A 23,875-nucleotide genomic window follows, 5' to 3' on the forward strand; every position below is an offset into this window, starting at 1 on the left:
TGTGATTTGTGAATATCCCTGCACAATTAAATTCTCACACTTTTCTAACACTAAATTTTGTTATTGTTTCTTCAGAGTTTAAGAATAAACCTCTGGATAATATTAAACCTTCTAAAAGAGGAAACTTTCCATATCGATACAAAGTTGATGGTATTTCTGAAAGCTCAAAACTGAATTTACTCTGAATTTCAGACTTGGCAAAAATGTAGGACTTGAAAATTCTTGTCAATGTTTATTTAGTCTGGAAGTTTTTGGCACTGAAATAAAAGTTCCTTGCAGTAAGTGTGACGACAGCACTTACATTTTTGCCTGTTTTTCACTTCTCCCCTTGTGCTCACTATCTGCAAGATAGATTATATTTCCTTTCTAATTTGATTTCACTTGAAAACAACTTGTCTACAGTCTGTAGGACCCTGTGACTGCTGCTTACTCATACACCACAACAGAACCCACTGCTCTGTGATCTGCAGTGAAGAAGTGCGTTCAAAGCTTCTTAATGGTAAGTAGAATGCTTATGGCCATGTATTATAGCTGGATTGCATGCCTGCTGTCTTCTGAGATATTCCTGGATTAGGTCAATTTACTGCCCAAGATCAAAAGGTCAGTTTTCTTAAATGAAGGGGTTTTCTGGAGGGTTCTCAAGCCACACCATGTGGTGTGAATTTCAGCGGGTGTGTATCAGTTAGACATAAATGAAAACAGTGAGATACAGGATCTGCCCTGCTGCTGTTAGCTAAGTAAAAGACTACGCTCCTTTATCTAGCTTACCAGTCCATTTCTTCAGTTCCCCTTCAGCACTGTTTGTGACGCCAATCTGGTTTTGGTCTTACTGCTAAACACTTAGCTAAAGAATGTGTTAGTGAAGATAACTCCCCTTTCATAAAAAGATAAAAAAGTATTGTGCTCCTAAGCAATTGATTGGATGTAACCTTGATTCAAAACCAGAGTATACATTTTCAAACCCAGGATCTGTCCTTTTCTAAGTTGAGGTACAGTTTCTCTGCGCTTAGAAAAAAGAGCGAAGAGAATGTGAAGAGGATGCCAATGTACATTTATCTTCCTTTAAAAAAAAGCAAGCAAGTTAAAGAGGCTTCTGCCTGAGGAGCACCATGACAGAGGAATTAATGACTCCCACTAAACTAAGTCATAACTGTAGTTTCAATGATGATAGAACAAATAAAATCACGTCAAAGCTGTGAAACCACTGCTATGTACACACACACAGTGTACAGAGAAGCTCACGTGATGCAGTTTATCACTGCATAATATAATTTTCTGTTCAATTGACTAATGTACACTGATACAGCATTTCTGGTCCACTTAGAGTGTGTTCTAAGATATCAACGTTTTTCTTCTTAGTTTAGAAATATGATGTGGAGTATAGATTTGATCTTCCTTTCTACCTTCCTCTCTGTTTCCATGACATCTGAAACATGTAAGTAATGTTTTAAAAATACTTTCTGATAAGGTTTGTTCTGTAGAAATGCGTAGGCTGTTTCCAAATTGGTGGTTTTATTTTAAGCCTAAAGTTAGTGAGTTCACCTCAAGCCAAAATTCACAACATAAAATCTAGTTTTTAATGTATATTAAAATGCACCAAACACTGTCCATTTCTATGACAGCAAGTTTAGGTTCAGCTTCTGCCACTTGGCACCTCTGCAAGCAGAAGGAAAATAATCTTCTTGAAAGAATTTGAGAGTAGCTGGTGCTCCATGTCCCAGCTGGGTACAAACTCCCAGAGCATGCTTTAATTGCACTGAGCAGTGTATATGCATATACACCCTGCTGAGTCAGGGTTGTAAATGGGTGCTGTCCTCCATAGAAATGCTCTTCAATGTCCTGAATTTGGGGGTGTTAATTGAAAAATGCAGTGTAACAGTGATGTTTCCCCACACAGGGGGGATGTCCAGAACAGTAAACTATTTGTGATGGACCAGGTCTACTGACTCAGCTATATAATGCTGACCAGTGACACAGTGTGGCACAGAACTCATGTACTTCTGTTCTCTAGCTGAGATGCTAATTTGTCTGAAAAATTCTGGAAGATGTAATCTCTAAATATTTGTCCATATTGTCAATTTTACAATAGGAGTGCTAAGATTCAAGCAAATTAGATTTATTAAGATGCCAAATTTTGCTGAAGAATTTGCAAAGATGATTTTAATGGATGCCATTGAATATAGATGAGGCTTTTCTTTTTCAATATCTTTCCCCTCCACACTGTTTTTACTCAAAGAAATCTGTATTTCCAATGTGTTCCACCTTTGGTGGGGCAATACTGCCTTTTCTGACCCCCCGATATGTCCCAGTGTCTTTGCAAGGCTTGTGGGTGGGAAAACTGTTAAAATGATGGGGTTGGGGTTACTCATACTCATACCTGACTTATTTAGGAGTCCCAAATTACTAAGCAAGATGACAATATCAGTGGAGATGGACTACTTCTTTAGAAAGAACCAGAGCAGAAGTGTTCATCATGTGGAGACTCTCACCTCCTGATTTGTGCACCTACATGCCTAAAGCCATTGCTGCAAAGTGTCATTTTTGATAGACACTGTCTATTTTGGTTAGTTGTTTGGTTATCTACTCTCGAATTCATGCTCCTTTATCTATTGCAATTCCTCTGCCAATCTCTGTCCTGTCACCATCCTTACTCATACTCCATCTTTTTTTTCATTGAATGCAATTTAATTTTCAGATCCATGTTTGTTTTCTGTGGCCAGTGCACTATTCAGGTACCTGAGCACTTAAGTATTTATCAAAATTACTTGATTCTAGTTTCTCTGGACCAATTTCAGTATTCAAAAGTAGAAGTAAACTCAGTTAAAAAAAAAATAAAATGCAGTATTTTACTCCCAAATTTTCTTATGTGTGACCATATGTGGTTTATTTTTCTAAGCTTCTTATTTGTCTCAATTATTTTTGGTATCTTTTCACCTTCCCACTTTCTCATCAGATTCTTCTTTTCAGGCTATCACATTACTTTCATTATTTCCCACCCCATTTTAATGAAATTCAGAGAGAAGCTGTTTTATTTTATTTTATTCTTCCTAAGGATCTCATCTACAGATTTCCTTCTTCTGTGATTTTTTTATTCCAGGAAAAATAAAAATAATTTTCATTTCTCTATATTAGAAAGGCAGAAAAAAAGCACTCATCTATTGCATAAATAAATATTCATTATACTGAAGTAAGGGAAGATAACTACATTAAAGTCAGTATTTTTCTCTGTGTTTTAATTCATGATTTGAATAGAAACAGTATTTGAGACAAAGATTTACATAATAGGCTCATTGTAAGAAATCCTTATTTTTTAAATTAAGTCCTCTTGTTTTTTACCATGTGTCTGCTTAGAACATAGGGATTTATTTATTTATTTGTTTGTTTGTTTGTTTGTCCCCCCCATTAGTCCATTAGTTACTGGTTTTGGAAACAAATGGCTCTATAACGCAAGGTAAACACAATTTTTATTGAAAAACAGTCTAGTGAAAATAAGCTTGCTGTGTATCATCTCTGAAAGCTCAAGGAGGCTAGAGGGATGTGATTGGCCTACTGATCCAGGAACGCCAAGTTCTCTGTCTCAGTGGACAAAGGCTTAATTTATCTGAGATTTTAATATTTTGCTCATTTGCAGTTCATCCTGTGGAAGGTGAGGCTTTAGTCATAAAATGTCCCAAATGGAGTTCATCTGTCAAAGTCACCTGGTATCACATGGAAACTCACAAAATAATTCCTGTGGAAGAGGAGGGATCACGAGTGTTCTCAATAGAAAAATTTCTTTGGTTTCTGCCGACTTCTAGAGAGGATTCTGGAAACTACACTTGTGTAACACATTTGTAAGTGCCACATGGAAAGTGGAAGTTGTAAGACTGGCAAGAATATGTATTTTGATAATATATTCTAATGATAATTTGTGGAAATGATGACTTTTTCATAAGTTTTCACCCTGCAACTGATATTTTTATTGCAGATCATTAAAATCAAGCTGTGACTGAAATAACAATAATCATCCACATTTATAGAATGACACACATTTGTTATAAGCATTAATATATTCAGTATAAAAATGCAATCACTGACATACCTTATTCCATTTTTAAAGTTCAAGTAATCGCACAAAGTCATACAATGTGAGTGTGCAAGTGCATTCATTCAGGCCAGGAGGATGTTTCCCAAGTCGGACTCATTACCCAAATGACACTGGAAGAGGAAGAGTTACTTGTCCTACCATTGATAACTATAAGAATGCTACTATTGTCCAGTGGTATAAGGTAAATAAAACCCTGATGATGCCAGTGTAGGTCAGAATACTGAAAAGCTCTTTGCAACAAAACACATTTTTCTTTTCCAGGACTGCAAACCTCTTCAGGGACAGAGATACTTGAAGAAAGAAAAATATATTTATATTGAGAATCCAAGAAGGGAGGATGATGGTTATTATACTTGTCAATTTATTTATACCCATAAAGGAAATGTGTTTAATGTATCAGCAACGAGAATTTTCATAAGTGAGGGTAAGACAGTAATTATGTATCTTGTTAAGATAAAAAAGACTAAGGTCAACTTAGAGCAAAGGAAATGCCTTTTGTACATTAAAAAGAGTTTTGGTTGGTTTGTTTTATCATCTTATTTAAGATTTAGATCAGCTTTATTAGATTAATTTTTTGGATGGTCATCCACATAGAGCAAGATGGGATAAAATCAGACCTGCTCTCATTCAGTTCTTTGTTTAAAATATTCTGATAATTCTGGTTAGGTGCTGTGGTAGGTAGAGCTCTCTGATAGCACATTTCTGAAATGAAAGGTCTCCTCAGTGGGATTCCACAATGCTCTGCTTTCTATTTTTTAAGGGCAGCAGAATTTGTGGCTAGTGAGGATTGTCTGGTGATCATTAGATCAATCATGTGTTGGTGGTCTACAGCTTAATGCCTCTTGGTCCATGCCAACATCTAACATTTATTTGATAGTAGGACTGAAAAAAACTTCAAAATTTGTCTTGAATGAGACAGAATGAACTATATATATATATATATAAATAGAAGATGGATGGATCTCAGTGATTACCATGTCTCTGTGATTTCAAACACTGCCTATATGACTGAGGAGTGGATCTGGGGTTACCTCTAGGATGCAGTCTCCTCAGGGAGGCTTTGTATTTGGATGGTGGTCAGGAAAGGTCACACAGCAATTTGCAGTTTCAGATTGCATCAACTTGCAAAACTTCAAAATGAGTCTCCAGTTCTGCAATCAGATCAGTAGAAAAATAGTCAGCAATGTCTTTTCTTGAGGGGTGGTAGAGGGCTTGAATTTGGCTCATGTGGTTGTTTTGTTGCTGTTTAGTTAGTTAGTTAGTTAGTAAGTTTGTTTGTTTCTTTGTTTTTAAAAATTAATGTCTATTTGCAGACTGAACATCAGGCCTTTTTGATCTGGGGAGGCACACAGCTTGTGAGCAGAATGCAGACTTGGAGCATGGGAGCCTTGGATGCAGTTTTTGCTTCTGTGCCCAGATCTCAGTAGCAGAGTTTGTTCTGATTATTCTGAGCAGGACAGAAGACAGATTTGAGCATACACCTAGTTCAGTAGCTGAGAAATGTGCTTTTCCTCCTTTTCTGCCTGTTGCTCTACATGATCATGATCATGCTTTGCATGATACTTCTCTGCCTAACAATTTTTGTTTGAATGTACTTCCATCAAAACATCTCTAACTGTTCTGGAATACTGTTCTTCCTGGGTTACAACAAAAATTTCTGGATTTTATTTGGCCCAAAGGCGTTCAAATTTACAAAAGACTTTGTTACATCCAGGCAGATCTTGAAGTTATCTAACTTTCTTTTGAAATCTGTGCAGAAAGAAGAGATTGCAACCTAACGTGAAATCTGGGCTGGGTCTGGTATGTCTGCTCCAGGCTTTGCTAAACTGAAAGTACTTAATGACAACTTCTTTGATTTTTTTATAAGACCTTATCAGATGAGTGGAGCCGTTCTGTTTTGTTTATATTAGAGCACTATGATATACATTCCTGTTGCCTTGCAGATCCACACTGATCCAGAGAATGCTGGCAGCTAAGAACTTAGCATAGTCAGATAGCTGGGAAGTTACTGGCTCTCTCCTGACTTCTAGTTTATCATATCCAGTCAGTCTGGGAAGCAGGGACTGAAATGTGTTCCTACAGATTTTTCTGGGTTTCACAGAGGTGCCTTGACATGGAAAAGCTTAATGAGGAAAGGGTTAGAAAGCAATATATTTGGAGTTCAGATACTGCATAAAACCACATATTAGCTATTTAATATAATGGATATGAGTATTTTCTCAAATGTCACTTAAAAAAACCCCAAAACAGCTGGGAAAACACACAAGCTTATAATAGCATTTGCTTTTCTCTCCCCCTCAGCTATAACAGTACTTCAAAAACTTTCCCCCCTTACTTTGTATGTACAAAGGTAAAAATTGCATAGATAGGGAGAAAATACTGAAAATATTGACAGTATATTGACATATATTGACAGTATATTGACATATACTCCCCAGAGATATTTGGTTGTAGTAATAAAAGCAGATGATCCCAACAGGTATGTGAAACACTGTTAGTTTGCAATTCTGTTTTGTGATCATAAAATATTAATTGAACAGATTACAAACCTTATCTTACAAAATGCATTTTCACAACTTGCTAATGCATGCTTTATTTTCCTCTTTAATTTCTAAAGTGAAATACTCACCTCTACCACCTCAAATCATATTTCCAAAGAATAAAGATGTAGTAGAAGCAGAGCTTGGTGAGTACAAATTTAAATTTGTTTTTAAGTTAACATCTTGTAATATCTAGGAAACATGGGCATTTTCAAGAAGATATAATGATTGAACTTTTCATCACAGTTTTGCACCATAATATTTACCAGGTTTAATTCCCTCCAGGCCCAGGGGTGTGAAGTTAAATATAACTGATGGGTTATTTAGACATTAAGTGAAGTTTAAGGAGATTTAAATAACTTGTTCTACTCTCACTGGGATAGGCTAGGATTATTCACAAAGTGAATCATTACATCTCAGATGAGAGGTGACAGCTTCCATCCACTTCAAAAAGGGCTGTGACTAAATTCCTGGAAACTGCTTGATGATATTCCTGAGGGAAGGATGGACTATTCTTGTGGCTAGAGCTACTCCTTGCTGCTTTCAGTCCCCATGTGAAGACAGTGCCTGTGTCTCTGCTGAGGGTTGAAGGAGAGCAAGGAACTGGCTGCTGGCCCTGAGACTGAGGAGCACTGCCTGTCTCATACCCATGTTGGCTAGCAGTGGTCAGACCAGTCTGCTTAGAAGATACTGGGAGGGCTGAAGGACAGGACCAAGCAGTGAATTTAGACAGAGCTGGTTGGATGGCTCCTGATGTGGAGCTTGTTCCTGGCTCTCCTCTGTTCAGGGCTATAGATGTTCTCAGGGATTCAGGTTCATTCTGGGTAACTTGCACCATCAGGACAAGGTGTTTCTGGTAGGAGTGATAGTTGTCTGGGGTTTGTGTGTAGTCAGTGGAGAAAGGTGGAGCTCTCCAGCAAGAAACTAAACTCATCTGAAATCTAAATAGGTAATCCAGGATGCCTGTCTCCCAGGGCAAGTGGGATGAAGCTGGCCCAGTGGGAGAAGGGATTGGAGCTACCACTCCTCTGTTTCTGTCCTACAGCAAGCCTGCCCTTGCAGTACCAGATACTGCAGGGGTCCACAGCCCTCTTTGTGCCACATGCTGGGGATCAGAGACTTGTTAGTTGACTCACATTCCCATTATTTTTTTCCTCTTTCCCCCAGCTGTCTTGTTGCTCAGAAATTATATGGTCTCAGCTTGAGGACAAGCTTTCTCTAGTAAGATGGTCAGTTCCTAGTGCTCTGTGAGCTCTGCCTATCACTCTGGCACTGCTTACATGGAACAAATTCACTTTACATTTAAAACCCAATTGCTGCACAGGTTCTATTTTCTCTCGTTTGCAGAAATGAAGGCATTTCTCCAAGCCTCCTAATACCAGTTCATGATCTAACTGTAAGATTTGATTATCTTATCCAAGACCTGCTTAGATGCAGACTTACATGGAAACAATTTTACATGTTTTAATTATGCTTTCTTTTGGTGCAATGGTGACCCTTACTTTGGAAGAAATATTTCCTAATGGGAAATATTTAATAAGTAATTTCCTGGTTTAGTTTTGCTTGGACTGGTTTACTTTACTTTTGTCCAACTTGAATAAAATCCAAGATAAGGCTGCACACGAGTCTTAAGCAAAATAATATATACTGAAATTTAATTAGGTTATTTCTGTGTACATTTGTGTGTCAACCACCATATCCTTTCTGTGTTCCTCACTAGCTGATTACATGTGTCAAGCATCGCATATAAAGGGTACATTGCCTTCATCATAATAAATATAAATAATTCCTTTTGTAATCCCTGGTGTGTTATTAGCTCATTTGTTGAAAAATTAATTTTACTATTTCTTTTTGTCCCTTCTGTGTATCATTTTGTCAGCAGTAGTTCAGAAAATATGTCAAAATTGTTAGGACAAATTACACAAGTTTTATGAAGATTTGTAGAAAAAGATGTGATGAGGAGAATAAAATTATATTTTTCATCAAAGAGTGTTTATATCTCTGTATCTTGATTAGGTGCTCCTTTGTCTCTGAAATGTCAGGCCCGCCTGGGGATTAAGAAAGAGCCACTGGCTGCTGTCAGATGGGATGTGGATAACATCCCTGTGGAAAGCCTTGTTTTTTCAAGATTTCATGAAGAAACTAATTTGTAAGTGCACATAACACAGAACAATCTTTCTTCTATGCAAACTGTGCCTAGCTAGTGAAACTAATGGTGCCAGCTCTTTCTCTTTCTATTAGTTTTGATGGACATGAGCAAGTATACTATGAAGAGACGACTTTGAATATTACTGAAGTAACAAAGGAGGATCTGCAGTCAAATTTCACATGTATCGCCTTGAACACAATGTACAACACAAGAGTCACGGTGACATTACAACTCAAAGTGCAATCTGAGAGTAGGACTTTTTGATTCTTTATACTTTGCACTTAGTTTGAAATATGTTGGTGAGTTTATTATTTGTTTCAGATAGTAAAAGAGTTTTAGTTAATAAGAAGCAAAACCAGCCTACTTCTTCACTACATGTTCAAGTAAATTGCAAAATTCTCATGGCCAAGTCCTTGGGGTTGGGGAGAGGGGGGACATTATTCAACAGTAGGAGCAAGAGATGAAATATGCAGACCGTGACTGTATCACCCCTGTGATAAGAGTATCCTGTTTCTAGGATATTTCTCCACTGTGACAAATCAAACCATTTGATTTGTTTCTATTGTAAAAGCATGGCAGAAAATAGGTGAGCTTTAAAAACAAGGGTTTCAGCTGCTGGTTTGCCAGTTTGTTTGCCTTCCTTACTGTACTGCATCCATTGTAGTGCCCTTTTTGGACTGAATGTTTTGTGAATCACCTCTTCAAAATCCCTCTTCCTCTTCTCTGAGTGCCACTGTGCTCCATCTATGTGCCACACAGAGGTGTGAGTAGTGCTTCAAAGGCTTTCCCTTTTTTTTTTTTTAAATTCCTGGTTCTAGTAGTACCTGAAAGAGAAGGAAAATTCAGGGCAGTAAATGATGAGGACAGGAATAATCCTTAGCTCATATAGGAATTTTCTTTTTTTACAGGAATAGCCAGATCCCTAGGCACTGTTCCCAGCACCTTTGAATCAGATTCCTATGGCAGAAAATGCTGTTTTGTCTATAAAGGCTCAGGAAGCAGCTGTGATCAATCATTTCCTTTTTCATCCCTTCACATATGCTGAACTGCCAAGAATCATGGAATCACAGAATGGTTTGGGTTGGAAGGGACCTTAAAGATTATTTAGTTCCAAACCCCCGGCCAAGAACAGGGACACCTTCCATTAGACCAGGTTGCCAGAGCTCCGTCCGTCCAACCTGGCTTTGAACACTTCCAGGGATGGGGCATCCACAATTTCTCTGGGCAACTTGTGCCAGTGCCTCACTGCCCTCACAGGAAAAAAATTCTTCCTAATATTCTTCCTAATATATCTTCCCAATGTAATCTAAAACTACGATCTTTTCTCAAGGACTTTGGAAGCAAATGTCAAGAACTTTAACGAGGATTGGTTTTCTATGAAAGAGTGGTGGGAAGAGTAAAATCAAATTTACTATGATCATAGGGTGTGCACAGACCCAAGTCCTGCTGGGTTCTTGACTGCTCATTACTTTCTCCAGGATCATGGTGTAAAAGCCTAAACAAATTTCCTTGCTTGTAGCTTAAACTAGAAGGGATGTAGGTGAATTGTAACAGCAGAATGGCACCCAGCAGGAAGATGGCAGGAGATGATTTGGTTGGATAAGTGAGTTTGTGTGCAACATCACTCAGGACACTGGAAGCACCCTAGCTCTGAACTGAAGTACTTGAGTGTGGGAGTGTATTTGCAATAAGAAGGAATGAAGCTGAATAACAGTCTCTGCTCACTAGTTTATCAATACAAGTCCCTTGTTGGCCCCATATTACAGACTAGATGAAGGAGAGCACGTAGCATTTCCTGTATTCATCCCTTGAATCATTGAATATAATTTCTGTTATAAACAAATCTTACTTCGCTTTTTATTCATAGGTCTTCAGTAAATGTGCATGGAAGCTCTTGTCTGTGACCCTGCTTTCACTGCTGCCTTTTTTGTATGGATATCTGTGCCCTTGTCCTTGTTGCTGCTGTTGACAAGGTGCCTGCTTCTGTTCCTCAGCACTGTTGGTGTCAGCAATGCTATGTCCAGAAGTGGCTGTGCTCTGTCTGCTTTAGTTTTCTTCGCTCAGTCCTCACGCAGCTCTGCAATATTTCTGCTAAAGCAATGGTGCGTGTTTCTCAGAATAATAGAAGTTCTATAGGATTTGCTTGTGCCTCTCATACTGTAAATATGTAATTAACATAGGCACACTTTTTTGTGTTTTGTTTGTGTGTTTGTATTTAATAGGAAAAAAATTTCCAAATATATGATTGCTCCTTATTGTTTCCCACAGCACAATTTGTGTCTGCTGGCTTTTATCCTGTTAATGTTTTTTTTACACAGTCATTTAAAGTAAAGTTCAGCCCAAAGCATCAGCTCTTCCTCAAAGATGTTTAATGCTAAAGCTAACATTTTGGGTCATGTTTTGTAGATTGACGTGGACAGGAATTCTAGACCCAGATCTCTGCCTTCATTGTCTGGAAGTACATCCACCTTAGAAACCAGAAAAGATAGAAAAAACTCCTGCTCTTCTGCAGTTTGTCTGGAGCTCCTTCAAAAGTTGTTTTCTGACATGTTTTCTCTGGCTTTTCCAATAGTAATCCTTGTGAGCTAATACTTGTCTTCCCATTACTCTTGAATATAAGTAGAAGATGGCTTACTCATGAGCTCAGCTGCTAAATGGTGCAATAAAGTTAAATGGAACAACAGTATCTATTCAACCTAGTTCAGGGGCTTGTGGCACCTGCCCCCATTGTGCTGAATGTTCACTAGCAAGTAAAATTAGTGAAAATTCATTAGTTTATTCCAGAGAAATGAGAGGCTAAACCAGCATTACTGGGAATTGAACCTGCTCTTCCAGGAAGGCACCTGTGTGGAGCTCTTGTCTGTACATTACAAGCTGCACAGGCACATGGTTTATTTTCCAGCCTTGGTCTAATCAGTGCAAACCGAAATATAAGCAGCGTTTTTTAGGTTTTAGGTAATTGCAAAAGTTGATGTTGAAACCTGTTTCTTCTCTGGATGTATATAGAGACATAATGTAATACACCAGTAATTGTAATGTTATAATGAGCATGCTGTCAGCAAATGCATCAGTAAGAAACAACATTGCACTGATGCTTAGGTCAGCCCCTCTGTGTAGGGAAAGGGATTTCCTTACTTTGTGTGTGTTTGTGTACTGACCAGGAAAATGGATCAAATACTAAAATTTGAAGGGGTAAACAAGGATGAAGTTCCTGCATAGGCATCTTGTGACACTGTTAAAAATATCGTGTAACTTCACTTTAGAATGAACTGGTTGCTTTCTTGCCCTATCTTATTGGAAGGTGTTTCTTCCTGGTCTAGTTCTGGTGAGGTAGGCTTCATCACAAGCCTAATATTTCTTTTTCCCTTTAAATGACAAAGAAAGAAATGTAAAGAGTGTGCAAATCTTAAGAAGTTTACGTCACATCCTACCAGAGGAAAGGGAAAATGTATTTGTAAACTCTTCATTTATATACCTTTTCAGCAGAATTTCTCAGGCACACCATCCACTAGACCAAATCTCTCCACACTCCATCCAAGCTGTTCTGGAAGACTTCCAGGGATGGAGCATGCACAGTTTTTCTGGGCAATCTGTTCCAGTGTTTTACCACCCTCAATGTAAAAAATGTCTTCCATATATCTAGCCTTAATCTATTATCTTTGATAAGTCTTAATCTCTGAGGTAAAGGTGGACAGATTCCAGAGCTCTTCTGTGAGGGAAACTGGAACTAAAGTGGGTGGCTCCTTTCTATCCCAATTTTTGTTACTTATCATTGCTATTACGTGCTCCTTGACCCTCTTGAATGGAAAAGGCAGGAGAAAACATCATCTGGCTTCAGCTTAGTTTATTTTATTTTTGTGACTGGTACATGTTCTGTTTTCCTGCTTGTCTAATGCTATCTTAGTTCTTATCTTGCAGATCTCATTACTTGCACATGCTCTTTGTATCCTATTTGTGCAATCATGCCAGAAGCCTCCATGTGTCCTTCTGTGGATTTTCATGCATAGGCTTAGATGTTTCACGAAATGGTTGTGTTGTTACCAGTTTTCAAAAGTTACAAAATACTTAAACATCATTGTCAGCTATGGTTTTTAGCAGAAGTAGGTCTGGATTCAACAAAGTGAATATTAATGATATACTGCATAATATGCTTCTAGTTCAGGGGTCTATGTGTTGGCTATGCCAGGCTGGAGAAGGAAGAAGCTTTGTCATATCTGTTTTGAGTTCCTGAAAGCTGTAACAGAATTAAGAAGATGAGGCTAGAGCTTCAGTACACGGGTTAAGTTCTCTGTGGCTAACAATATATTCTTCTACTTTACAGAGGTTCTTCCTAATGTCCTCCTGATCACAGGATCTCTGGTTCTGCTAGGTGTAATAGCAATCTCAGTTATCCTTTACCAGTCTTTCCGAGTTGATATCGTCCTGTTGTATCGGGAGATATTCCAGCCCCACTCAGTCAAGGATGGTAAGTAAGATTTGAGAAAGAAAATTTTAAAAAAGGAAAATAACAAATCATAGAGAAAATAATTTATTTGATAGCTGCTAACTCATAACACCTGAGCCTGATTCTTCTCTTTCTTACACCTCTGGTAAAAAGAAATCATACATGGCTCTACAAGTGCTTTACATCCCCTTGTTTCCTGCGTTTTGTAGTGCTGAATTACATAAAAGAGAGATTCAGTCCTGGTTTTGTAGATTTTAAAATGAACGTATTTGCCATAAAGTACTGAATGATGTTGACAATCTGACTAACAGTTCTATTAACTATATTTATTATGTGCTCTCTAATGCAAAGGAACAAACCTGATGGCTAACATGTTAAAAGCGCATGTTAGAGCAACACAGTTTTTGTAGGCCAAAAAGAAAGATACCAATAGTGTGGAAGACATTTCTGGAGGAATATATCCCATCTAACTTTATTGCTTGCTTTCAGCTCAAAATTCACACCTCTGCATTTAGTTGTATGAGTTCAAAGTGCACACATGCAAGGTTCCATCTTAGACATGAAACCTGGAGATCTGTGGCCAGATCCAGCCGTATAACCATAAGCAGTTGGTGCTGTTGGGGCTGCCTTAGGGCTTAAGTGAGACCTGAACCCCTCTGCAGGGGGCAGCTGAAGGGCAGGCAGTGCCTAATGACAGGATGAGGTACATGTTTTTAAGAGACCAACTCTAGATAAATGGACAATTCTATGATCTGAAGCTGACTCTTACCCCAGATGTCTGCATGGTAGATATCTACAGCTAATCTAGTTTCTTACCTCCCCATTAAAGAGGAAAGAAATATGCTTTTTAGGACAGTTTCCATAATAAGTATATTTTATGATGAAATTAATCAAACTCTGGAAATGGACATTCATTATTATTACAGAATCACAAAGCCACAGATTCACAGAATCAATGAGGACCTCTGTGATCATTGAGTCCAATCTATGACCAAACACAACCATTGTCAGCTAGACCATGGCATTCAGCACCATTTCCAACCTTTCCTTAAACACCTCCAGGGATGGTGACTCCAACACCACCCTGGGCAGCCCATTCCAATCCCTAGTCATCTTTTCTACAAAGAAATTCTTCCTAATGTCCAGCCTAAACCTACCCTGGTCCAGTTTAGCACTGTGTCCTCTTGTCCTGTCACTGGTTGCCTGGGGGAAGATGCTGAACCCCCCACCCCCACCGCTGGCTACAACCTCCTTTTGGGTCATTATGGAGAGCAATAGGGTCAAACCTGAGCCTTCTCTTCTCCAGGCTAGATAACCCCAGCTTCCTCAGCTGCTCCTCATAAGATCTGTTTTTAGAATGCTTTGAGCAAGAACCTCAGCAGCAAAAGAAAGGATATGGTCATTTCCACCAGGAAGAAAGAAACATTTGGGATTAGAATAAAAATGCTGTAATGGAAAACTTACTTTAGAGAAACGAAACAAGGGATTAAATAAATACTTGACTTTGTACTTGGTTCTGATTGTAAGAGTTTTTCCTAAGTAGTGGGATTTTCACTCAGGAGTGCAATATGTTGTGGGAATGATGAATAAAATCTTCAAGATGGAAGAATTTAAATGGAATATCTTGTATTGAGAGACAAAGCCTGTTAATAGTGAATTGTATCACTGAAATAACAAATGCTGAGCTTCATCACTATATCCTGCTAATATGCATCAATCAGTTGAAATCTTACTGCATATACTTTGGAATACAGCCTTCACAATACAGAGGCCAGGTTCTCCAAAGCTACAAACACACAGGACAAAACAATTGAACATGGAAAACACCAAATATGCAGTCTTTACTTTCCAAACACATGCTAGATGATATATGTCATTCAGATTGGCCAGAACTTTTTCTTAGATCCATTTCAATGACTGATATTTTTTATTTCTCTCCTACTTTTTGCAATAAGCTTTTTTTGCAATAAGCTCTAATCCATGTTAACACAATACTCCTTCCTCTTGTTTTGCCTTATAGATGAAAAGATATACGATGCATATGTTATCTACCCCAAAAACCACACCAGTGAAGCAAATTTTGTGGAATATTTTGTTTACCAAGTCATGCCAGATATTCTAGAAAATAAATGTGGATATAAATTGTGTATTTATGGGAGAGATATATATCCTGGAGAAGGTAAGTTTCAGATCTTGTCAAGCTTGAGCAAGTTGTGATTTTAGTCCCTTTTAGGAGGTCACTCTGTGTTCCTCACCTTGAAGCTCATCTCAGCAGCCATCTGTCTGCTCTTTCAGGCCAGGTGTCACAAGGGCACTCAGTGCTTTCCAGTGTGCTAGGAAAAGCAAGCTACAAGGAAGGGGCACAGACTTATCTTCTTGGAATGCACAAGAAACATGACCCTGAGTGTGACTCTTTTAAACATACACTTACTCTTTGGAAAGTCAAACTCTGCACAGCCATTATCTGGGCAAAGCCACAACCAAACTGTGTGTGAGCTGGCTTGGCTGACTATGAGACAAGGAAGAGGAGAAACCCACAAACTCAGCTGAGGAAACACCTTTGCTGTTATCACTCAGGAGTTTCCAACCTTTTATGAAGGGTGTTAGAATCACAAGAAGTTCAGATCCATTTTCCCTTCACACAATTCCAAGCATTAGTTCAGGAGAGAATTGCTTTATTCCTGCTTTCTTGTCTTTCAGGGTGAAATTTCCATATAGACACCCTCCACACTACTGTGTATGATTGCTGCCACCTAGGTGCTATCTGCTCTCCTCCAGAGCAGACTTGTCTTGTTTATCTTGTGCTCTGGTTCTTCTCTAGACAGGATCTTCTCTCTCTGTCAGTGAGCAGGCAGGAAGCCTAAGCTGGTGCATTTTCTGTTACACATTTCTGAAATCAATCTGCATTGGGCCAGGTGTCATTCATCTGCCCCGAGCTGAGGCTGAGATCTTTGATGTCCTTCTGTTCTGGAAAGTTGTAAAAGGGCTGCCTGGCCTTAGGAAAAATGAAGGTAAAGAAAAGCTGCAAAAGCTGTTGAGCCAGACCATTCCTAGATCCAGCACAAGGAGCAACAGTAGTTCACAAAACTGCCAGTGGCAAAAACTTACACCACTTGCAGTGGCCAGGCAGCCCCCAGCAAAGGTAAAGAGAGTACATTATGGAGCTGTCTGATGGTTCTGCAAATCAGCTGGTTTGTTAAATAATTGGTGCGTGGATTTTCCTTAGCTGGGCTCTCACTTTCTTTTGGCCCAGCATCACAGTGACAGTAGCATTGACATGGCAGTGGGAAATTCAAACACCTTCAGTTGTTCGACACACAGATGCCCTGAGAGTCTGGATCCACCCCTGCAGGGTGAAGGTCAACACAATGCACAGATTAGTGCATAAATTAGCACACTTAACTCAGGACAATTAACTGTAATTAACTCTAACCCCACCTGGAAGTAGGCCTCTTAGAAGCAAGTCACCCAAAAGTCTCCTTATGACTAGTTTCCATGGGTAAGTATTGCAAGATCATCTCTAAGGCATTAAACTTGGTACAACACAATTCCTTACATGGAGACTGTTGATGAAACACAATTTTGATACAGTCGGATCTACTGAGCTTGACCCTAGGTCACTGGACTAGAAATTCCTAACAATACTTAAAAGCAATGAAAATATTAATGTTTCAACAACAAAAAAAAGCATTTGAAATTAAAGCTTTGTGTTTTGGGCTTTTTGCTTTTCTCTCCCCCTGCCTCATCCCCTTCAGTTGGTGGTTGGGGTTTTTTTTGTCTTTTTGAGGGATTTAGAGGATAGAGTCTTTTTCTAATAAATAAACAAACTGTATCAGACTGAAGTGAGACAGAAATTATGTCTGGTTACAAAGCAATGAAAATGGAGTTTCCAATCTCAAAAGAATTTTAAACAAATATCAGTGTCTCATAATTTTCTTGTACGTTGCTAGATGCAGCCAGTGCAATTGAGAAGAGGATGCAGAAGAGCAGACGGTTGATCATTCTCCTGACACACCAGCTGATTAATTCCAAAGAAGATGCTTATGATCAACACATTGCTTTATACAATGCGCTCATTCAGAATGACACAAAAGTGATCCTTCTGGAAATGGAGACAATTGGGACTTATGGGAAGCTTCAGGAATCTCTTAGGTTTATTATTAAGCAGCAAGGTACCATCAAATGGAAAGAGGAGCACACGGTGCACCCGCAGTCACCCAATTCTAAGTTCTGGAAACAGGTGAGGTACCATATGCCACTGGCACACAGGGCCTCACACTCAGCTAACACCAGGTGAATTCTTGGAAAACAGTGCTGCACTATCAGGGCAGACTACAAACCCACAGCTGTTATGCCTTTCAGGAGGTACATTTCTTTCAGAAGGTCTGGAAGGCTGGCTGTGGTTTTTGTTAACTTTATTCAGTCCTTCAATTGAGTAACGATGGGGTAAATTGATGGAAGAGGTCTAGGAAATGGAGGGAACATTTTGTAGGTGTGAGAGTTCTGTAAAAAAATAACTCTAGATTGTGCAGAGAATTTTGCATATTACAGGAAACCAAATGTACCTATGCTCTTTCTATATATAGTTGTATATATAACAGAAAGTTATGATTGTGAATAACTGAATGCCTTGCAGGTTTACTTCATCTTTCTAATGCAGCTGATAAAACATAAATGCCTCCTGTATTATTTGACTAAAAAGTATAATGTGTATTTTGCAACTAGAAAGTATAATGTTATGCTTTTGTTAACTTTTTTTTCTGACACTTGTTCCTTTTTGATTTAATAGTGATGCTCACAAGGTGAAATTTTATTTTTCTTTAGTATAGATGCCTCACTAAAGGGCCTTTTGAGACTGATGTGAATACAGCAGTAAAAAATAATGCAGTGTTAAGGGAAATAAATGCACTGCTATATCTGTATATCTACAAATCTATATATCTATCTCTATATCTATATCTATCGAAATATAATATGCATTGGTACAGGAAACAAATGCACTGCTATATACATATATATATTACATGCATTGTTAAGAGAAATGAATGCACTGATACATATAAAGTTTTTTATATATCCATTAAAATGGATCTCACACAGAAGGGAAATTTTAAATCTTTCAGGTACAATAATCATGCTGTTACTGTATTTATTATCTCCAGATAGAAATAACATTAAAATTTAGGATGTTCTTTTGATACAGTGACAATATTCCTTTAAGTTACTCAAAAATAGACTGCTTTTTATAACAAGAATTATCCACCTTTTTTCATGCTTTCATGCCTCATGTGTAGTTGTACTTTCTGACAGGAAATTACCTTAGATGCAAAGGTCAGAGCCAAATCTTCTAGTTCATGGGAACAGGAACAAGATGTATTCTTGTACAGGTGTCCCTGCAAACTTTAATCTTTTTAGATTTTCAAACCCAGGAAATTCTTGCTGTCAGAGAAGGCTTAGTTTTCAGCTTTAGACTTGCTACAGAATGGACTTAAAAAGTGAAAATTAGATGCAGAACACTTATTGCGACCAAGTCCAGGATTACAAACAGGCAAGTTCTTTCCTTTTACTCCAAGTTTTTATTGAATATGGATCTTCAGACTTATAGTTAGCTATTTGGAGTAGAAAAAATGTGCATGAAACATATACAGGTGTTTTTCAGCATTCAGTAAAAAGATCTATGGCAAACTAGACAGCTTTTCATTTATGAGTTGTACTGTCAAGTGTTTGCTCACTCATTGCTCACTTCGCCACAACTATAGAGCATCAAATGCTGCATTTTGTTATTACCTCATTAGATTTTGTGCAGTGTTGGGTCCTGTTCCTAAAGATACCTCTGGATAAACCTTATGTCTCCGTGGAGGCCCCAAAAGATGGGTTCATGCCAGTGTGAGACTTGGTTTATTCCTACAGTACCATTTCTTCCCACAGAGAGCATACTAAGACTAAAGCATGTGTAAGCAGGACAGCCTGCTGCTATAAACTATGAAGATATTTCACATAAGCTACTGAGCAAGACAGTATACAAACTTCCAAGATTATATTAGGATAAGTTTTTAATACATTGAGTCCTGGGCTTGTAATGAACTAGAAAGGATGATAAGAGAGTATCTTGGAAATGAAAAGTCTAGGATGGCTTTTGAAGCTGGAAAGAGACGAGAAGGTCCAATGAGGAAGTGCACATGATCAGCAATGAACCAAATTACTCTAAAACATACTGATGTGTCACTGACTTTTCTTAGCCAGGCATGTAGTTATGGTGGTGAAAAACAAACTCACTACATGGCTCTTTTAGTGATGATATTTTTTTTCAAGTTTCATGGTCAACCCAGAATAAAGAAATAAATAGGAAAATAATTCTTATTGTTGTTTGCCAGCAGTGAACAAAATGGCTTTGACAGAAAGAAAAGGGGCAAATTTAGAGAGCGGCAAAGACCATTTACAGTATCAAGGGTGAGTAGTAATGTAACTGTAATAATGACTAAAAAATGCTACAGTTGTCACAGTTTTTTTTTTTGTTATTTCCTAGTGTTTTGTAAAGAAATGTGAGATATACATTAAAATGGATATCTTCTACAGGTGTTATCATATTTGTAATGTTAGAGAGAAAGCACAGAAAGAACTGTGGAATACTTTTACAGCATCATTAAAATATCAGCACCCCTGAGGCTGCATCAGGAGTTCTGCATTCAGTTCTGGGCTCCTCAGTAGGAGTGAGACATGGGCATTCTGGAGTGAGTACAGCAAAGGGCCATGAGGTTGGTGAAAGAACTGGAGCATCTTACCTATGAAGAGAAGCAGTGAGAGCTGGGACTCTTTAGCCTGGTGAAGTCCCTCATCTGAAGAGAGGGTACAAAGAAGAGAGAGTCAGGCTCATCTCAGTGATGCCCAGTGACAGGACCAGTGGCAATGGATGAAAATCTAAAAACAGGAGGTTCCCTCTTAACATCAGAAGGGTTTTTTTTTTTGTTTTTTTTTTTTTGTTTTTTTAATGAGGGTGACCCAGCACTAGCACAGGATGCCCAGGGAAGTTGTGAGTCTCTAGCTTTGGAGATACTAAAAACCCTTCAGGGCTTGATTTTGGCCAATCTTGAACAGGTGATTTGACTAGGTAACTTCAGAGGTGTCTTGCACCCTCAATTGTTCTATAATATGCAACTTACAAAAAACCTAGATTTTCAAAAACTTTTTAAAATTAAAATGGGCATTTTTTACACTAGGAAGGCTGCCTTCATGGAATAACAGAATGACAGTCTGCCCTGCCCCTCCCCCCCCCCCAAAAGTATTATTTCAACATAGAAATAAATAAACATAGAAATAATAACATAGTAATAAATGTAGGACGCTTATAGAAGATTCAGTTTGGATGCTTTAAGCTTAAACTAAACAGCACCAAGACAATTTTGTTGCTGAATTATATCGTCCACAAAGAGTTTAAATGTTATTTAGTTTCTGCCCTGTGCTTCTGTGGTTTTGGCACCTCAAGGGACTCTGGAGAGCAGATTTGCTTTCACTTCCTAATGAGCAGAGTCATCCTGCCCTCTCGTGCATGAACAGGCACCCAGAGATTCTGACCAGCTAGAAATCCTATAGGGTTGAGTTTTGATGTTCCTGCAGCTCACATAGTTGTGAAGCCCAAGAGACTGACCACTTAAAGAAAGATTTTAGAAGTTGTCAGGAGTTTTTTTGTAGCAAGCTATTATTTGTAGGATATGCTACATTAATATCTTACAGCACTGGACAAAGCCTGTTTGGAATATGATGTGTAAATTTGATAGTCTATCAAATTGAATTGTACAGCTGTTATGTTCCTGACTCTTGCAAGGGTTGTAAAAATACAGCTGTTGTTTTAGACACAAATCTTGATATCCAGCTGTGTTTTGGACAGTGGGAGGACACTGGATGCTGCATATATTGTATTGAGCAAGGTCCTTGGCACTATCTCTGCTAGACAGACAAATCCACAAAAGTGATCAGAAAAACAGTGGGACCAAAGTCCCTGTGGGACAAACAGGTTGTGACCAGCATACAAACTTCAGATCACAGCTAATCACTAGAAGCACTCCTCAGGGAGTGAAATAGGTACCATCAGTGCTTAGCATCCTTATTGATGACATTGACAATGGTACAGACTATACAACCAATGAATTTTCAGACAGAAAATCAAATTGGGGAGGGATAGTTGACCCACTGGAGCACAGGGCTGCTGTTTTGGACAGCAGCAGGCTGAAGAAATGGACTGATGAGAAACTCATAAAGTTCAATCCAATGTATGTTCATCTGAGATGGAATAAACCCATTCAGCAACGTAGCCTGGAGGTCAGCTTAGGGCAAAATAGCTTTGTAGAAATAGACTGGAAGTCCTGGTTGGCACTAAAGTGAATACAACTCAGCAGTGTGTTTTTGTGACTAAGATCAGTCTGCATCTTACTAATGAGAATGTAGTTGTGGAAAGTGATTATTCCCCTGAATGCAACATTTGTGAGATTTTCTCTGGGGCACGATGTCAAATTTTGGGCTCCCAAGTACAAGTGAGGTGCTGACATATTGAAGTCCAGGGGAGGACCACCAAGAGCACAGATCATACAAGGAGAGAAAAAGAGGCCATATTTCTACCTACAGTAATATACTGAAAAGACAGAGAGAATGGATGGAACAAGACTCTTCTCAAATGAGCCCAGAGATGGGACAAAAGAGTAATGGCACTAGGTAAAATATAGGAAATTAATATTACATATTAGGAAAAAAAAAAAATCACCATATGCATGTTCCAAAGCCAGAATGTGCCCAGAGAAACTGTGGAAGCCCCATCCCTGTAAGTGTTCAGGTCTCATTTGTGTGCACCCTGAGGAGGGGCTGGACCTGAGGACTCCCAGAGGTCCCTTCGAACCTGAATTATCCTGTGATGCTGTGATGCAGAGGAAAGTTTGAAAGCGTCCAACTTCTGTAGTTTGAAATTTCTGAGAAACATATGAGGCTCTAATAGGCACCTTATCAGTTTGTAAACTGCTTTTTTGACATTTTGACAGGGGAAAATAATGCTGAAAAACTATTGAGTATGACTTAACATCTACTAAGAATTAATATAAATTGTATATAGAGATAATAGATGTTGTTTAAGAGGGACTGTTGCCACCTAACAGCAAAGAGGTCTGACATGTGTTTACAGGAGTTAGATGAGTTGCAATTTATGATGGAAATCGTTTCTGTTTTTCAGTTAGTGTCTCAGTATAGTTTATGTTGGATGGAAAAAAATGTGAAAACCTGTGTGAAATAACTGGTCTTCTCTAACTGATTGTCAGCTGGTCAGGTTGTCAGAGCTTCATTCAAAAATATGTTTTCTAATATTAGTGCAAACTTTCATGTTTGTCGTGACATTTTCAAAATTAAAATCTAAGTTGTAGCTATTTTTAGTCAAGTTACTTATCAATTACCAGACTATGACTTCTCCATTAAAATTGTATTAGTCTGAGAACTAAAAAGTGTGAAGTATATTCTCCTTTCATATATGTTCACATATCACAGAGCTAGCTATGATATTATTTGAAAGGACCAATTGAACACAGCACATTCTGCAGTGCAGAATAGAGTTCAAAAATGAGAGTATTTCAAAAGAATATGAAAGCAAATGAATGTGAGAAAAGCTCATGGAAAATATTGCTGTGAAAGATAGAGTCAAAAAAAGAAGTTTCCGAACAGTCACTATGAAGACAGTCAGTGAAAGTAAAAAGCTGATGACATTTTACTTTACCATTTTATTTGCTGGTTACTATGTAGTTTCCAGACTCTCAGGTAAAATCATTCTCATCTTTATGATACCTGCTTTCTTTTAGGTTTTAAAATCAGGTACTACATCATAAAACCAAAAGCACTGCAAAGCATCTTCTGCACATTTTTAAAGCAGTTATAGTTAGTTAGATCCTTAGCTTACTTTCCTGGAATTGTGCTGACTTAGATTATCTAAAGGTCTAAGTGTTGTTATATTGTTTCATTCTGTGATAAGGAAAACAAATGAGATGAGACAGTAAAACATTCTAAGGTTTCTTTGCTTCATCTCTGCAATGAAAATATGCAAGAAAGCCAGCTCTGTGTAATCCTTCCCTCTTTTTAAGTGTAACCTGTTGTTTTACCTCTAAACTGTCCCCTCCTGTTGAAATGGGGAACTTTTGCATTAGCAGTTGTCCTGGTAAAAAACCCAAAAGGTAGCTGTCACCAAGCAAATTTCTGAAGATGAAAAGGAAGATATGCAAATGAAAGGATTCCTGAGGGAATGATCTTTTTCATTCTGTTATCGAACTAACTTTATTTAGAAGTATGGTGAATCATTGCACAGTACTTAGCAGATAAAGCATTCATGGAATTAACAACAGCAAGCGTGCATTTAGGAACAGGACTCAAGAAATATGCCTGGTGGAACCACAGTTCCAATATACCAACATTTGGCTAATAAGCAAACTGATGGCATGATGGCTTACTTAGATGTGAATACATGCACTCTGCAGCAACGGAGCTACAAAATGTTTCATGTCTTGAAAGTTTCCCTTATTCTCCCCTTGAAGGGGGATGGGAGCACAGAAAAAAAATAGCACTGAAACGGGGGCACTTCTCATAAAAAACAGTGTAGAATCATATCTTTTCCCTGGTCTCTTTTCCTGAAC

The 23,875-nt window shown here is 38.3% G+C and overlaps 1 protein-coding gene across 1 annotated transcript; it reads left to right on the plus strand.

The window, feature by feature from the left end:
* Window positions 1-1,365: 1,365 nt before the first annotated feature.
* LOC134057994 (interleukin-1 receptor-like 1) lies at window positions 1,366-17,517 on the plus strand. Its single transcript, XM_062515043.1, has 10 exons — window positions 1,366-1,435; window positions 3,632-3,833; window positions 4,100-4,268; window positions 4,349-4,511; window positions 6,705-6,773; window positions 8,644-8,776; window positions 8,869-9,026; window positions 13,098-13,241; window positions 15,241-15,399; window positions 17,171-17,517. The coding sequence occupies exons 1-10, from the start codon at window positions 1,369-1,371 to the stop codon at window positions 17,515-17,517; spliced, it is 1,611 nt and encodes a 536-aa protein (XP_062371027.1). The 5' UTR covers window positions 1,366-1,368.
* Window positions 17,518-23,875: the final 6,358 nt, after the last annotated feature.

The sequence above is a fragment of the Cinclus cinclus genome, chromosome 2 (assembly GCF_963662255.1).
Source record: "Cinclus cinclus chromosome 2, bCinCin1.1, whole genome shotgun sequence".
NCBI classification, from domain to species: domain Eukaryota; kingdom Metazoa; phylum Chordata; class Aves; order Passeriformes; family Cinclidae; genus Cinclus; species Cinclus cinclus.

Excerpts from the sequence above, each read along its gene's own strand:
- LOC134057994 (XM_062515043.1), top strand. The coding sequence starts at position 1,369 with ATGATGTGGAGTATAGATTTGATCTTCCTTTCTACCTTCCTCTCTGTT. Across the intron at positions 4,512-6,704 it reads GAGAATTTTCATAAGTGAGG|TGAAATACTCACCTCTACCA; the intron begins GTAAGACAGTAA and ends TAATTTCTAAAG. Across the intron at positions 13,242-15,240 it reads GCCCCACTCAGTCAAGGATG|ATGAAAAGATATACGATGCA; the intron begins GTAAGTAAGATT and ends TTTGCCTTATAG.